We start from the raw sequence: 16,448 nt of genomic DNA on the forward strand, positions 1-16,448 counted from the left end.
TCTATAATTAAAATTCGAGAATGCATTTTTGACTGCTCCATAATTCAAACATCCTTCTAGATTATTGACATGTCAATTCTTCCAATAAAACTGGAGGAATTAAAAAGATAAGTTAGCACCGTTGAGGATTTGAATACAACATCTATTTTTACAAATTGGATAATCCCACCATCTCAAAAAAAGTGTTCTTTCAAGATTGTGTGTTATTGTTAAAAAATTAATTAGTAGTATTTACTAAAACATTCTAATTAACAGTAGTTAGTTGAGTAATTAAATAAAGTGATATTTAAAATATAAAAATATTTTAGTGAAAAAATATAGTCCAAGCCCCGATTCACAATATATTTAGGTTATTAAACCGGTTTAAATGAATTCAATGAAATTAAAAAACAAATATGAATATAGGGGTGGAATGAGTAGTCCGACTATTAGTTGAACTAAGGGATAAATGAGTTAGAGGTTCATGATTCAAGTTTGTGTAAAAAAACTAATATAACAATTAATATAATTTTTTTTTTTTTTTTTTAAAAGTTGATGGTTTATAAGTACCACCAACTTATTTACAAAGAAAATACTACAATTGCTGCTGCCAAGGATCGAACCCCTGACCAACAGCCTACACCTGCTCAGTCAGCAAGTGCCAACTGAGCTACCCCACCCACCCAATAACAATTAATATAATTGTTTATTAAAAAAAATAAAAAATGGATACTTTACTGGAAAAAATAAACTCTATGCTTAATTGACTCATATATAGGTTATTTTGTACATATTTTTTAGGCTTTTTGATTTTAACATACTATCAAACTTGAGGGTGGGGGAGGTGGCTGCGGTGGCCGGGAGGATGGCCGCGGTGGAGCTGAATGAGGGTGCAAGGGTTAGAGTCAAGGAGAGTAGTGAATGGGTGATGGAGAGTGTTCATAAGGGTACTGATTGTTATGGTGTCACTACTGGCTTTGGTTCAACCTCTCATAGAAGAACTACTCAAGGTCATGCCTTTCAAACTGAGCTTATTAGGTAGGTACTCTATTTTATTTTCAAAATCATCATAGTTAAAAAAGAGTAAAGATTCATTCTAGTCTTTCAGGAAGAAAAAGAAAAACAACTAAAATTTAGTCTCGTTTTTTCGTTAGGAACTATTTTGGATGGTTAGGTTTTCATTTGAACACGTAATTACGAACAATTGTCTGGTCGATATTTTTATTATGAAAGACGAAATTGGATATCATTTTTTTTCGGTGACTAACATAGGTGTTTGTTTGTATTTAAAGTTATCGCACGAAGTCAAGTTGGGAACGATCAAAATAATATTTCTTTTACTAGGTTTATGAATTTTATTATTTTATTCGCACAATACTCACCTAATTATAGTCTATAATTAGGTGAGTATTGTGTGAATAAAAAAAAAATACTCATGCGGTGTTTCGATTATTCAATTTGGTTTTCTCTCACAAATCCAACGATTCTGCCGCGTGCTGTGCGGTGCAATCACAGTAGAGGATCCAAATCCATCTATCTAATACTAATCATGCAAATTGTGATTTTTGTTTGTGACAGGTTTCTGAATGCTGGAATATTTGGAAATGGAACAGAACCATGTCATACATTACCACACAATGCAACAAGAGCTGCAATGCTAGTAAGAATCAACACACTTCTTCAAGGCTACTCAGGAATCAGATATGAAATACTAGAAGCCATTGCAAAACTTGTCAACCACAACATTACACCATGTTTACCGTTGCGTGGATCAATTTCCGCCTCAGGTGACTTCATATGCCTTATTAATTGTATACGCACATTATACTGGATTGGTTTATGCCTAATTTATTGAATCTAAAGCCTTATGCCTAAAAATTAGCACTGGATTGGTTCTTCTCTGTCTTAGTTAGTTCTACTGCTTCCTTTGTGCTAGTTTTGACAGATAGAGGCTGAGACTTTAACATATTGAAGGCAAACAGAGGAGACTAATGAGTTCAGAAGGTAAAATTGCAAACAGTAAATATTGTTTGTGAGAAGTGAGAATTCTAGGTCATGTGAAACATATATACCTTCATTTTGTTTAGATTGAATTGAAATTGTACTGATCTCTTGGCCAAAAAGGTCGGCTCTGAACACTTCAATCAATTACCATTTAGAACAGCAACATTGTGATAATTCAGTTTGGATTTTCATATACAAAACATCATAACCTTCCTTGCATGTGGATGGGTGCTTACTATACTAAATGAAGAGCTAGTGGAATTCATGACTAAAAGTAGTTTACATTTCGTGGGATTGGCTAATAAACACATTAAAAGGGTCATAAAAACCCACCAAGTACAAGAAAGAGAAAAGAAAAATAAAAAACCACGAAAACTGAAGGTTGTCACGACCAGTGCATGCTATGTTACGGCCGTGACAGTGTCAGACAGTGCCAAATGCTAAAAGCTTTTCACAAATCAGTCTTATATCTTTATTTCCTTCTTTATGGCCATTAAACATTGTGTAACTCCTATTCTATTGTAAAGCCACGAAAATCACAAGTCTTGTGGCTATATATAGGACTTTCTCTCATGTAAAACACACCTTCCATCACTTGTAACATTACAATTCATCAAATAAAGTTTTCTCTTATATTTTCTTAGTTCTTAGTTTTAGTATAGTTTATGCTTGTGGTTGTTCACCATGATTAGAGGTGAGTAATCCACTTTGCCTTTTATCAATTGCATCCTTTGGATTTTCTGAAGTCATGATATTTCTCATCCACCTGACCGAACTCAACTCGTCCGTGTGGTGAAAAAAATCATCAGAAGGAAGTTTTCCCATCACCAAAGCACCAAGCTAACACCAAAGCTATAAATGTCACACTTGTCACTGACTGTGAATAAGTGATGATACTCAGGTGCTATATATCCCACCGTGCCAGCCACGCTTGTAGTACTGATATGCGTCTGCCCATCAGGCATCGCAGTTGCAAGTTCAAAACTTACAATCCTAGCTTCCATATCATCATCAAGAAGAATGTTTGCAGGCTTGATATCTCGATGAATTATACATCTTCCATATAAAATGAAAATTTAATTAATATATCTTGAATTTAAAAAATGATCTTATAAAATGACACACAAATATTTTGTAAAATGATCTTGTATATTAAGAGGAGGTAGTATTTAGAAAGGAAGGGTGTTATATGAATCAAAAGTGGTAACCGAAAAACCAGCCCAATCCGTACCGAAACGGGTCGAGTTTAAGTGGTAAAACGGGTCGAGTATAATTACAGCAATATTTTAATGATATTACAGAGTACAACTTTACTACTTTATATTTACCAATATTATTTATTATTACTGTAGCATTAAAAACACAAATCAATACTTTGTTCCGTTGCCGTTCCACTTTCTACCTCCAAAATCAAAGTTTCTTTTTCATATGTAATGTAACACAGCAAAAGGATAAATTTTGTTCAAAATCGTTTCTTCATCAAGTTCTGCCATCGACCAGATCTCTGTTGCTCGCTGTCGTCGATCCTCCACCAGCCGTCCACCAGATCTCCGTCGCTCGTCGCCGTCAATCCTCCACCTGCCGTCGATCTCCATTTCTACCGAGTTTCCAGATCAGAATGTCTTCTCCATGCAGGTTGAGTGGTATTCTTGTTATTTCTAATGCATCTCTTTATCTCTTTAATTAAACAACCGATGGAATTGAATTCTTACAGAAAACGCTGCAAAATCTTCTTGTTGATTTTTGTTTGTTTCATTAATTTTTAGAAAAATAACAGGTGGCATACTATGGGTCATTCGATTGATCAAAAGGACAGAATTTGTCCAAAGTTACATGACTTTCCCGGGTCAAAGTCATGTAATCCAGATCCGGATTCTCTCCTTCACCAAATGTCTCCTTCTCTCTCCTTCTCCAAATCTTGACCCTTAGATTCAAATCCAATGGATGAGATGCTAAAAGACAAAAGGATTTTATTTGCAACGGATCTTTACACCATATCCATCTTCTCTCCCTTCTTCGCATAGACACGTCTTTTATTTTTTAACAACGGCAGGTAGGATTTTTGTGGCCTCCGTCACTCCACTGCCATCCAAGCCAACCACCAAAGCTGACCGTCGTCTTCTCCGCCGCAGAGATCTGTTGTTGTTTCCCTCTTTTGATTCTTTCCCCTCCTTTTAATGGCTTTGAAGATTTGGATTCCATAATTTTTCATGGGAAATTGAAATCCTTTCAGAATTTAATTGAAAAGCATGTTATGTGTTGAACTTGAAAATCTTCCACTCTTACCATTGTCCAGTCAAACATGGATATGGAAGAACCAAGTTCCAGTTTTTTATTTTTATTTCTCTTGCTCATGTTGGTTACTGCATCGTTGTTTCATGTTTTTTTGATAGTCATCATTGTTTCATGTTAAAAGTGAAATTACAGGGAATTTATCCAAAAAAGAAAAGGTGCAATTACAGGAGGTTGAGAGGCGGCCGATGCATGGTGACGGTTGCAGGACGGAGGTGCACGGCGGAGCTCACCAATTCCACATAGAGACTTACGGTTATTATTCTATTTTTTGTGATAAAAAAAACTGTTATTATTCTATTTTACATTTTTTACCATGAGATTGATCCAAGGGTTAAAGTTTGGAGAAGGAGACATTTGGTGAAGGAGAGGATCCAATTCCATGTAATCCTTGTCCGTTTACCAAACAAACAATTTTGTCCCTTTGTTACTCGTCTCTCTCCCACGTGAAATTACTTCTACTCTGCTTACTGAAGTACTGTCTACTTTGTAGAGAGAACACTGAAAATTTCTCAAAATGTATTTCTCACTTATTACTCTATGCCTTCATCACTATTTTTATTTTTCAGTTTTTCTTTAAGTTCTTTAGGTTCTCTCTTTAAGTTCTTGAGGATGAATAAGTGATGAATAAGTTCTTTAGGTTCTCTCTTTAAGTTCTTTAGGTTCTTCTGGCGCGAACTTCTTTTAGTTTTTCTTTTAGTTCTTAGTTTTTCTTTAGGCAAAATTTCTTAGTTCTTAGTTTTTCTTATTTATCTAAACTTTTAGTTCTTCTGCCTTTAGTTTCAAACTTTTAGTTTTTCTTCTAACTTTTAGTTTATCTAATAACTCTTAGTTCTTAGTTTTTCTTATTTTAGTTCTTTAGGATAAATATCTTATTTATCTAAAGTTTTTCTTAGTTCTTAGTTTTTCTTTAGGCAAAATTTCTTTCAATTTTTCTTTAAGTTCTTTAGGTTCTCTGCCGTGTTCTTCAGTTTTTCTTTAAGTTCTTTAAGTTCTTTAGTAAAGTAACCAACTCATTTTTATAGAAAACAACAATGATGCTGCCCGTGTTCTTCTGCGTCGATTTGTTGAGGTTTTTTATAACGATAATGAAGATGCATTTGATACAGCCATAGTTGATCATCCTCAACAATACAGTGAAGTTCGCGCCAGAAGCTTACAACACGGGCTTGTTCCCCCGATTGTAGAAGGGGAGCAATTTAGCTACAGAAATCAAGTACGGTTAGCTGGTTTACATAATCAGCAGAGAAGAGGGATTTGTTACAACCCTTTCTATGCAACTTGCATAGTTGCAAGATATCCCCGCCACAACCCCGACCACCCCAACCAACAAAATGGGAATTTGATAGTGGGCGGTGAGGGTGGTTTTATCCGCGAAGCCAATTGCCAAAATTTGAGAGTGATGGACGATCAGCAACTCACTATATGTAATTTATATTTTGCGTATCACTACTATATTTACACGAATCGTTAATTACTGTTTCGGTCCGATTCGCACTGTTTTGACCTGGGTGACCCGTTTTGACCCAGTCAAAATCGCACCATTTCATGGGAAATTAAAATTAAGATTACTTCCCAACTTGGTAACTTCTCATCTTTACAATTATTATTCAGTGGTGGGAATTAATAAATAATAAAAAATTGCTATATTTATGTTTAGGTCAAACTCTCTCATCTTATGATTAAATCAATGAAAATTAGTATTGTTTTATTTAGGATAATTATGTTAAGGTAACTTTTAAAGTTATTTATATACTTTTTCATATTAATATGAACTGAAATCTATGTTTGTATGTACAGGCAACCGGCGTATGCGAAATTGTATGTTAGAACAGACTCCTCTACGAGTAGTCACCTATACCGATGCACATGGAGGTGAAAACATTGTTGGAAACAATCAGATGGCGTATGAATATCTTGGACTATATAGAGTAGTGGGTCGCGATGAAGTAGACACTGCACAAGGCTTCAGAGTCCATGAGTTCTATCTCAGATTGTATGATGAAGGTAAGAGCTGCAACTTAAAAATACGCATTTGAATATTATGTTTATTGCATTAATTAAAATAATCTTTTGTCGGTCTCTATACATGAGTCTAGTTATCTGAAAAAGTTACATAAAATCGATTAATGAATATCCGATAATCTAATCCGTTTATAAATTAAACGATTGGATATGGATCGACCTCTAAAATATCTGAGATGTGATCCGAGCTAATCCAAATTTGATAAATTAAATGAATTCGGATATGTATTTAGGCTGATCCGATCCATTGACATAACTAGACTCATGTATAGAGACCGACAAAAGATTATTTTAATTAATGCAATAAACATAATATTCAAATGCGTATTTTTAAGTTGCAGCTCTTACCTTCATCATACAGTCTGAGATAGAACTCATGGACTCTGAAGCCTTGTGCAGTGTCTACTTCACCGCGACCCACTACTCTATATAGTCCAAGATATTCATACGCCATCTGATTGTTTCCAACAATGTTTTCACCTCCATGTGCATCGGTATAGGTGACTACTCGTAGAGGAGTCTGTTCTAACATACAATTTCGCATACGCCGGTTGCCTGTACATACAAACATAGATTTCAGTTCATATTAATATGAAAAAGTATAGAAATAACTTTAAAAGTTACCTTAACATAATTATCCTAAATAAAACAATACTAATTTTCATTGATTTAATCATAAGATGAGAGAGTTTGACCTAAACATAAATATAGCAATTTTTTTATTTATTAATTCCCACCACTGAATAATAATTGCAAAGATGAGAAGTTACCAAGTTGGGAAGTAATCTTAATTTTAAAATCCCATGAAATGGTGCGATTTTGACTGGGTCACCCAGGTCAAAACAGTGCGAATCGGATCGAAATAGTAATTAACGATTCGTGTAAATATAGTAGTGATACGCAAAATATAAATTACCTATAGTGAGTTGCTGATCGTCCATCACTCTCAAATTTTGGCAATTGGCTTCGCGGATAAAACCACCCTCACCGCCCACTATTAAATTCCCATTTTGTTGGTTGGGGTGGTCAGGGTTGTGGCGGGGATATCTTGCAACTATGCAAGTTGCATAGAAAGGGTTGTAACAAATCCTTCTTCTCTGCTGATTATGTAAACCAGCTAACCGTACCTGATTTATGTAGCTAAATTGCTCCCCTTCTACAATCGGGGGAACAAGTCCGTGTTGTAAGCTTCTGGCGCGAACTTCACCGTATTGTTGAGGATGATCAGCTATGGCTGTATCAAATGCATCTTCATTATCGTTATCAAAAACCTCAACAAATCGACGCAGAAGAACACGGGCAGCATCATTGTTGTTATCCATAAAAAATGAGTTGGTTACTTTACTAAAGAACTTAAAGAGAGAACTTAAAGAAAAACTGAAGAACACGACAGAGAACCTAAAGAACTTAAAGAAAAACTGAAAGAAATTTTGCCTAAAGAAAAACTAAGAACTAAGAAAAACTTTAGATAAAAGATATTTATCCTAAAGAACTAAAATAAGAAAAACTAAGAACTAAGAGTTATTAGATAAACTAAAAGTTAGAAGAAAAACTAAAAGTTTGAAACTAAACCTAAAGAACTTAAAGAAAAACTGAAAAATAAAAATAGTGATGAAGGCATAGAGTAATAAGTGAGAAATACATTTTGAGAAATTTTCAGTGTTCTCTCTACAAAGTAGACAGTACTTCAGTAAACAGAGTAGAAGTAATTTCACGTGGGAGAGAGACGAGTAACAAAGGGACAAAATTGTTTGCTTGGTAAACGGCCAAGGATTACATGACTTTGACCCGGGAAAGTCATGTAACTTTGGACAAATTCTGTCCTTTTGATCAATCGAATGACCCATAGTATGCCACCTGTTATTTTTCTAAAAATTAATGAAACAAACAAAAATCAACAAGAAGATTTTGCTGCGTTTTCTGTAAGAATTCAATTCCATCGGTTGTTTTCTGTAAGAAAATTGTTAGTTTGCTTGTTATATTGTGAGTGCCACTGCAATTGCTTTGTTGCAATAGAATGTTATCATTTTCAAGTAGGCAACAGCTCAATGAATGTGAAATCTCAGGTCCATTAGTAAGTAGCTTAATATGCAATAAAATAAGTAATTTTGGGCTATGAATGTGTGATGCAGTAACTTTTAAATGTATTAAAATTACAAATGCATTTATAAGTGCTATGATTAATATTATTTTTTTGACGGCTGCTATGATTAATGTTTGTGCATTGCATTATTCATAAATTAACCCAATCCGCAAAGGTCTTTCTTGGCTGCTATGATTAAGAAACAAAAACATTTAGTTTACCAAAAAAAAAAAAGTAAATTATTATTATTATTTCACACCCACAACAAACATGAAACCAGCATGTTATTTTGGATTAATTTAAAATGTGCATGGTTATGTGGCAATCAAATATTTGACAGTATATATAATACTATACTAAGAAAAATCAAAAACTAAGATAAGAAGAAGCTTGCTCTCAAAGCACACCATCTTTTTCTTTCTCTTCTTCTTTATATGTAACCTTCAACAGTCTCAAATAAATAAATTTCTACAAAAAACAAAAGCAAAGCATCTTACCTATTCTATTCTCTTAACATAACCCACATTGTCTTTCTTTTCCTTGCAAGTTTCAACCTTTTTTTTTCTTGCTCAAGAGTTTAGCAACAATTAATCTACTATTGAAACTGTCGGTGTATGTATCTTTCTGTTTCAAATTCAAACATTTATCCTAAGTTTCGTATCTTTGTAGTTTTAATCCAAACTATTAATGTAGTTTCAAGAATAGTTCCAACTTTTATGTTCTTATTTGGTCCAAAATTTTGTCACTTCTTTGTTGTTGTGATATTCATGTAAAGGCCATGACATTAGTATTTTATCATTGAGGTGTCTCTTTTATTGTGCATGAAGTGCCTAAACCATAGAATTTGATTAGATTTAGACCCATTTCAAAGTTTCTATCTTTTCTTTCTGGGCTTGTTTCATTTTCTTCATTCATTTCTTCAACTTCAATCTCTCTGCATTTTTACTGTGAAAAAACAGAACAAAAAAGTTTTTTAAAAAAAGTGATTTTTTTTTCATCATGAGTTTTCTAACAGGATCTCCTAAAGGTTCTTGGCAACCTATTATGACTGTTAAGACAAATACTCATAGTTATTGGCTTAATTGGAGGGTTTTGCTTTGTTCAATTTGGGTTCTGCTTTCAGTCATTTTCTCATCATTGCTTATATGGAAGTATGAAAAACAATTAAGAAATGGTAGTGAAAGTGAAAGGGAAAACCAAGAAGAATAAAATTCAGCAATTTTGTATGAGGATGAAACTTGGAGGCCTTGTTTAAAAGGAATTCACCCTGCTTGGCTTTTCGCTTTTAGAGTTTTTGCATTTTTTGTGCTTTTGGTTCTTCTTACTTTCAATGCTGTTGTTGATGGTGGAAGCATTTTCTATTATTACACTCAGTAAGTTTTTCATTCCTTTTTTTTTTTTTTTTTTTTTTTAATTTTGTCTCTAATTTTGGTTCCTTTTTCAAGAACATTATGAATAGGGTCTCTGCTTAGATAGTCCATTAAGGTTTTAAGTTTTAACACATAAATTAAGAAATGCAATTAATATCATAAGCCCTTTTAAGAAAGCTATTGCCTTACATGTTTTATGATGCTAATTTGAGTAATTACCATTTTTTTTTTGTTTACACCACCCATGTATCTGGTTCGGGGGTCAGTTCTGGCATCGAGTGGTGTCAGCCCCTTCCCAATTGCAGTTGTGAGGATCAAACCGTGGTCCTCTCTATCAAGTCCAGCGCCAATCACCATTGGACCAACTAAACGATTAGTTGAGCAATTACCATTTATAGCCAGACAACTATTATTTCAACACTTGCTGTATTAATCAACCATAAACAAAGCTTATTTTTTAGCATTTAATTTGATTTTGATATTCTTTTTCCCTCTATGGTTACTGAAATCAGGTGGACATTTGCTTCAATCACATTTTACTTTGGGGCAAGTATAAAGACTAAAATATCTTATAATTACTTAATTATGTTTACTCTCTTAATAATCTCTTATATGTTTGGTGTTGTAGCTAGGATCAATACTCTCCATAAATGGATGTTACAAACATCATAAGAAATCAAGTTGTGATAAGGTTGATCATGTGGATGGAGATGCAGAGCAAGGAATGTATGATGTTCATGTACTCCCACAAAGTTCTTATGCATCAAACCAAGACAAAAATTTCGGAGTTTCGGAAGTTGTTCTTCGCCAACATGCAAGCACTTGGGGTTATATTTTTCAAATCATATTTCAGGTACACTTGAAAATTTTCATACCTCAGTGATTAAAATTTAAGGATGGTTTATCTTTTCATTGAACAAATATAAGGGCATGTTTGGATTGATTGATTGATTGATTTTATTTTTTCCCGATAAGTTAAGAGCATCTAAGTGTTTGGATTGATTTATTTGAGCTTATCCGTTGGCATAACATTTGTGAGTTTGTTATGGAGAGCTTATGGAAATAGTTTATGACACGTCCATAAGTTGTTTATGATGCTATAAACGCTTAATTAAGTTGTTTATCCAAAGAGGCCTAATTGGTTTTTCTTTTCTTTACTTGTGAATAGATAAATGCAGGTGCTGCATTGTTAACTGATTGTGTATTTTGGTTTGTATTTGTTCCATTTCTAACCATCAAAGATTACAATCTAAATTTTGTAAGTATCTTTTATGAACTAATTGATTTAAGAGACTTTTAAACTTGGAAATAAAACCACTTATCTGAAGTATTCTTTTGTTGCAGTTGGTAATCATTATGCACTCAATCAATGCTATTTTCCTCATAGGTGATACAGCTTTAAATTCCCTGGTGAGTTCTTACATTTAATTCCATTTATTTCTCCACTTCCATTGTTTTGTATATCAGAAAATTCTTACTCTTCTTCCTTTTGTTTTCTTCAGCCTTTCCCTCGGTTTCGAATGGGATACTTTTGCTTATGGACAGTCACATATGTGATTTTCCAATAGATTGTTCATGCTTGCATTAATCTCTGGTATAATTTCCTTTGTTTTTAGTTTTGACTCAATTACTTAGAAAAAAAATACATTATAATTTATAAATTATTGTCTAATACAAGTTTTCTTGTCTTGAAAAAAAGGTGGCCTTATCCATTTCTTGATTTGTCATCTTCATATGCTCCACCATGGTATGAACTTTATTCCTTTCCCATTATCTTCTGAAAATTGGTTCCTATGCCACTATATTTCTTGTCTCATTTCATTCTAGTTCTAGAGCTTTTATATAAGAAAAATTGGTCTAAATAATATGCACTTTTCTGCTTTTGTTAGGAATAGGAGGATATTCAGCTTTGTATATTATCTGTTAAGTTCATTTGGTGACCTTTTTTATATGGCTTGTGATTAATTTCTAGGTACTTTGCTGTGGCCTTACTGCATATTCCATGCTATGGTATTTTCAATTTGGGAATGAAGCTCAAACATACATTATGTCTTGGCAACGCGCTACCCCGACTCATATCAATGTGTTAGACTTAGATGATACTGGCTTAGGACTAAACCAAACTATAACTTGAATTTTCTGAAGAACAACAACTTGACCACAGAAAGAAGGAAGATAAGGAAGGAGGAAGAGACAAATAAAACTGTTTTAACATGAGTTCACACAATACATGTAATGTTCTAATTAGTTATGAATTCTTATAAGAACTAATCTAATCTAACTAACCACTGATTTTCATGTTGATTCTTAAATGAAGTAGCTGCAACATATTTTCACTTTAACTACTTTCGGCTGATGCTTGCAGTACAGTACAGTGAGCTGAGTTTAAATAAAGTTATTTATAATAATAAAAATAAATAGTTCCCCACAAGGACAATTTGCAACCTTTCTAAAGCAACGCTTGTGGAAAACTGAATGACAAGATTTGCACCTTTCTATTTCGTCTTCCTGTTGATAATTTTTTAGTGGAGGCATTAGAGGATAAGGAAAATATAGTAGCCCATTATGAATCCCGACTCTATGGACAACGGAACGTGGCCGTTTGGCCCGCTAGTTATTCATAAATTATCTTTCGTTTATTGGTATATAAGAAATAAATAAGTTCTCATAAACATAGCTCAATTAATAGGAATATTTTATTATAAATGTAAGAGTTGAAATGCAAACTCATAATTTCCAATGTATTAAAAAACCACAAGCATATTAATACTAATATTCTAGAACAAAATTGACAAATCAGAAACCCCACAAGCCGATTCAATCCAAGGAACATTGAGAGACAATTTTCCATCACTTAGCCACTCACAATCCACATCAGAACCATTCAATTGAAACTTTTTTGGTGATTCACTTGAATAAGCAAGAAAATTTCCACCACCTTTAACCTTAATCTTAGCACCACTTTCAACATATTCCAAATCAAGAATTGTTCCACCACTGTTGAACATGTTAGTCAACCCAATTGGTGCAAATTTAATGCTGCCACCTAGCTTTGTGAATGGAATAACTATACAACTCAAATGTGGATGGTTGAATTGTAAATTGAATTGGTTCCGATTTTTGAGTCATAAAAGAAAGTTCTTCAACTTGCATAAGATGTGCAAAACAAACAAATATCTTAGCATCTTTTAATACATGCTTTGCCTGCAAAACCACCTAATCGATACAACAAAAAGGTTGATCATAAAAAGAGACAACCAAACAATAAAAATACAGCTATTCAGGCTGCATCTTTTAATACATGCTTTGCCTGCAAAACCACCTAATCGATACAACAAAAAGGTTGATCATAAAAAGAGACAACCAAACAGTAAAAATACAGCTATTCAGGCTGCATCCTGTAACCACCAATGTCAATGAAATATGCCCCCTCTACTAAATCAAGAGGGACTGTCTGTAGTAGCTTGAATTCTCTGTTTATATCGCCGGAGGAAAAAATAATATGACCTTTTGAATTCATATTGTCTGCCTGTAGTTCACACAAATCACAAATCATCAGGCATGATTTAACAAAAAAATATCAAAGAAATTACTAGGAAAATCAAATATAAATGATTGAAAACAAACCTTTGTGCAGATCATGTAATGCCCACCAGTTTTAAGATAAAAATGAACATTATTCACTATAAAACGCCCATCCCTAACAACCTAATACAACATAACAATTTAATGAGAAAATGTAGCATTACGTAGCAATTTACAATCATATTATGGGGTTAGTAGAGAACCTTAGTAGGAAGACGATAAATTTCACCAAGGGGATGATCAATCTCCCCAAAGACTGCATCTACCATCCCGAGAACCATGCGGTAATGACAATAATGATAATCGTTCTCAATGATTGTCACAACATTTGGCCTCTTGCCCTCCATATGTGTAACATCATCAGAGTTGCCCACAACATAAACTAAACCATCCTGCTAACAAAATAGATATGCTAGCAAATTATAACCTGTAGTATAAACTAAAGCACACATCTAGGGCAAGGTCTAAATGATAAAGATCTATGACCGACAATAGACCACATAACTTACCAAGCCAACAATATCTGACAAATCAGAAACCGTAACTCCGCATACTTTTCCCACATACATAACACGAGAGCCGGGTTTCTAAAACAAATAAAATAAAGCATACTTAGTTAAATCGCACAACTCAAATGTTATTTTAAGTTCCAACATACGATAACTTACAATCCATATATTGGTGACACCACCCAGGATTGCAGCACCCAACTTGGATCTACGCGGATCGCATACTCTGTACTCGACTTCAGTTCCGTCTTCATTCTGAGATACAAAGATTGAAATAAGTCCAAACACGTAAAACTGGATCAGCACATGGAAACATAGAGCTATGCGTTATTGTGTGTGAAACAATGATAGCACTAAAAAAAGGACCAAATTGGAGCATTTTGAAAACTCTAATTGAGTACTAATGTGTTGGTCTTGAAGGGTTTAACATGTGACGTGACGAGAGTTTTCAACATAAAGATACTAATACCTATGGATATTCATGAAGTACATAAACCAATTAAGAGGCAGATACTAATCATATATAAATCGACTCACCTGAACATGTATTAATTTTTCACCATAAAGAGCTTCCCCGGGTACTAGATTTCTTGTGCACAATATATTCTTTTTGCCCTTGGCGTTGAAAAATCCTTCGAATCTATGTGGCACAACCATGACTTGTTCTTGTAGAAAAGAAGATGACGAAACCGGGACGGGACTTTTGGTGTCCAATATAGTGCGCTTTTGGTCTTTGTAAAGGTGCGCCAGTTGGCGTTGGGCCTTGTCCAACTCTCCAGGCTGCAAATAATCAAATGTTTGGGTTAGTAAGGAATCATATATATATATATATATATATATATATATATATATATATATATATATATATATATATATATATATATATATATATATATATATGGATTGTAAGTGATGGCATGAAGTAGGAACAACATACCTGCAACCCGATGAGTTTGTCAATTTTCTCCCGCAAACCACGCATGACACTTAAGGTCAGCAAAGAAGTATGGTCACTCAGACCCACATTATTTACTATTTTTACTCCCAGAAATGGATCGGCAGTTGTAAGTACATGGCGATGGAATGGTGGTTCAAAATTCTTCTGGATGAACTTTATTAGCATCTCAGTCACACTTGCTACAGAAGGAAACAAAAATAAGGAAAGAAAATAGATTTTGTTTGTGTGGGATATTTTTTTGACAATGAAATTAGCTTACTGTTGGATATAGCATTCATTTGAAGGAGAGCTTCACCAAGAGATGAAAAGGGTAGATAAGCTTTGAGCTCAAAAGGGGTGTCGGAACGGTTAATGTACTCCTCTGCTTGATACTTAATCATATCAATATCATTAATGCCACGGGCAAGAAAAAGAGCATATCCGGTGGCACATTCTACAAGGAAATGAAGCGGAAAAACTTCCTGACAAAGAGTTATTTGCAACAAGTCTATCAAATTTCAGCACAAACATGTCAAACTCTTGGTCATCTTGTGAAATACTACTACAGTACAAATAATCTCGAACAATAATTTACTTACCCGCCCCCGGGCACGAGCAATATCTCCAATAGTCAGTTCTCCATTCTTTGATGGAGCGATCGCTTGAACTTCCAACTCCTTTTCCCTCCCAAGGTAGGGCCGTTTTGGGTGGGGTTTCTTCTTCTCACTCTGTTTACGCTGGAAGAAGGAAGCACGTTTTGACAAAGAAAGGCATAGCAGCGAAGGTTATATCATTAGACAACTAATCAATTCATAATAACTTTTTAATAAAATTTGATAGTTTAGAGAATGGAAAGGACTAATCAGGAATCATTATAACAAACACTAACAATCAACAAACAAAACCCTAAAAGTATACTTACAAAAACACCAGATGGTATAATCAGAGTATAGTATAATATTATTAATTGCAAATACTACTACAGTACAAATAATCTCGAACAATAATTTACTTACCCGCCCCCGGGCACGAGTAACTGCTCTGTTCTCTGATTGAGCTTCCATCGTCCTTCCCCTAAATCGATGAAAATGAATGAAATCAGCCTCAATTCATCATTGTGCTATAAAAACAAATCAACAGAATCATAAAGAAAACCCAATAACGATATCAAAATCATAAAAGAAAAAAAATTTCCCGATATAGAACGAGAAGAAAAAACCCAGGTGATGAAGATTAATAGATATCCTTGATGAATAACTTACGAATTGCAGCGCCGTTTTGGGTTAATTAACTACTACCTAATCTTCTATCATTTTCTTCTCACTCTGTTTTCGTTGGAAGAAGGAACCACGTTTTGACAAAGGCGTAGCAGCAGCGAATTAGAGAATGAAAATTTCTTTTTCCACCCCCACATTTCATTTTCATTATTATTTAATTAAAATGGCGAATTTTTACTATTTGATTTTATTGATTAAAAAATGAAATTTAATACTATTTATTTTATTTATAATTTATGACTCTTTCTGATTTAGCATAAAACTATATCAAAATAAATTCAACTGCATTCACTAATTTTGTTTACATCACCACATTCACTAGTAGAGGATCCAAATCCATCTATCTAATACTAATCATGCAAATTGTGATTTTTGTTTGTGACAGGT

The 16,448-nt window shown here is 33.9% G+C and overlaps 1 protein-coding gene and 1 pseudogene across 4 annotated transcripts; one reads left to right on the forward strand and one right to left on the reverse strand.

The window, feature by feature from the left end:
* The first annotated feature begins 958 nt into the window (after positions 1 to 958).
* On the forward strand, positions 959 to 12,095 carry LOC123896783 (annotated as a pseudogene).
* A 332-nt stretch (positions 12,096 to 12,427) lies between these two features.
* Positions 12,428 to 16,196, reverse strand: LOC123896782. Of its 4 annotated transcripts, none has more exons than XR_006804609.1 (12): positions 16,047 to 16,187; positions 15,801 to 15,858; positions 15,384 to 15,521; positions 15,065 to 15,266; positions 14,785 to 14,984; positions 14,385 to 14,627; positions 14,007 to 14,102; positions 13,848 to 13,925; positions 13,542 to 13,733; positions 13,381 to 13,461; positions 13,076 to 13,282; positions 12,428 to 12,969 (listed from the first exon to the last, which is right to left on the reverse strand). XR_006804609.1 is itself a non-coding variant. In XM_045947153.1 (12 exons), exons 2-11 carry the CDS (start codon positions 15,846 to 15,848, stop codon positions 13,136 to 13,138), a joined length of 1,425 nt encoding a protein of 474 aa, XP_045803109.1. In that variant the 5' UTR covers positions 15,849 to 15,858; positions 16,047 to 16,187; the 3' UTR covers positions 12,428 to 13,011; positions 13,118 to 13,135. The 4 variants fall into 4 exon arrangements, 3 of the variants coding, with proteins under 3 accessions (XP_045803109.1, XP_045803110.1, XP_045803111.1); XM_045947153.1 differs by having other exon boundaries at positions 12,428 to 13,011; positions 13,118 to 13,282; XM_045947154.1 differs by lacking the exon at positions 12,428 to 12,969 and having other exon boundaries at positions 13,027 to 13,282; positions 13,542 to 13,730; positions 16,047 to 16,196.
* Positions 16,197 to 16,448: the final 252 nt, after the last annotated feature.

The sequence above is a fragment of the Trifolium pratense genome, linkage group LG7, assembly GCF_020283565.1.
Source record: "Trifolium pratense cultivar HEN17-A07 linkage group LG7, ARS_RC_1.1, whole genome shotgun sequence".
In the NCBI taxonomy this organism is placed as follows: Eukaryota; Viridiplantae; Streptophyta; class Magnoliopsida; order Fabales; family Fabaceae; genus Trifolium; species Trifolium pratense.

Bases quoted from the DNA above. Each gene is read 5' to 3' on its own strand.
- LOC123896782 (XM_045947153.1), bottom strand. From the start codon at position 15,848: ATGGAAGCTCAATCAGAGAACAGAGCAGTTACTCGTGCCCGGGGGCGG. The intron at 14,628-14,784 runs GTATGTTGTTCC...GATTATTTGCAG, and splicing joins ACAAACTCATCGGGTTGCAG to CCTGGAGAGTTGGACAAGGC. The intron at 13,926-14,006 runs GTAAGTTATCGT...TATTTGTTTTAG, and splicing joins GTGTCACCAATATATGGATT to AAACCCGGCTCTCGTGTTAT.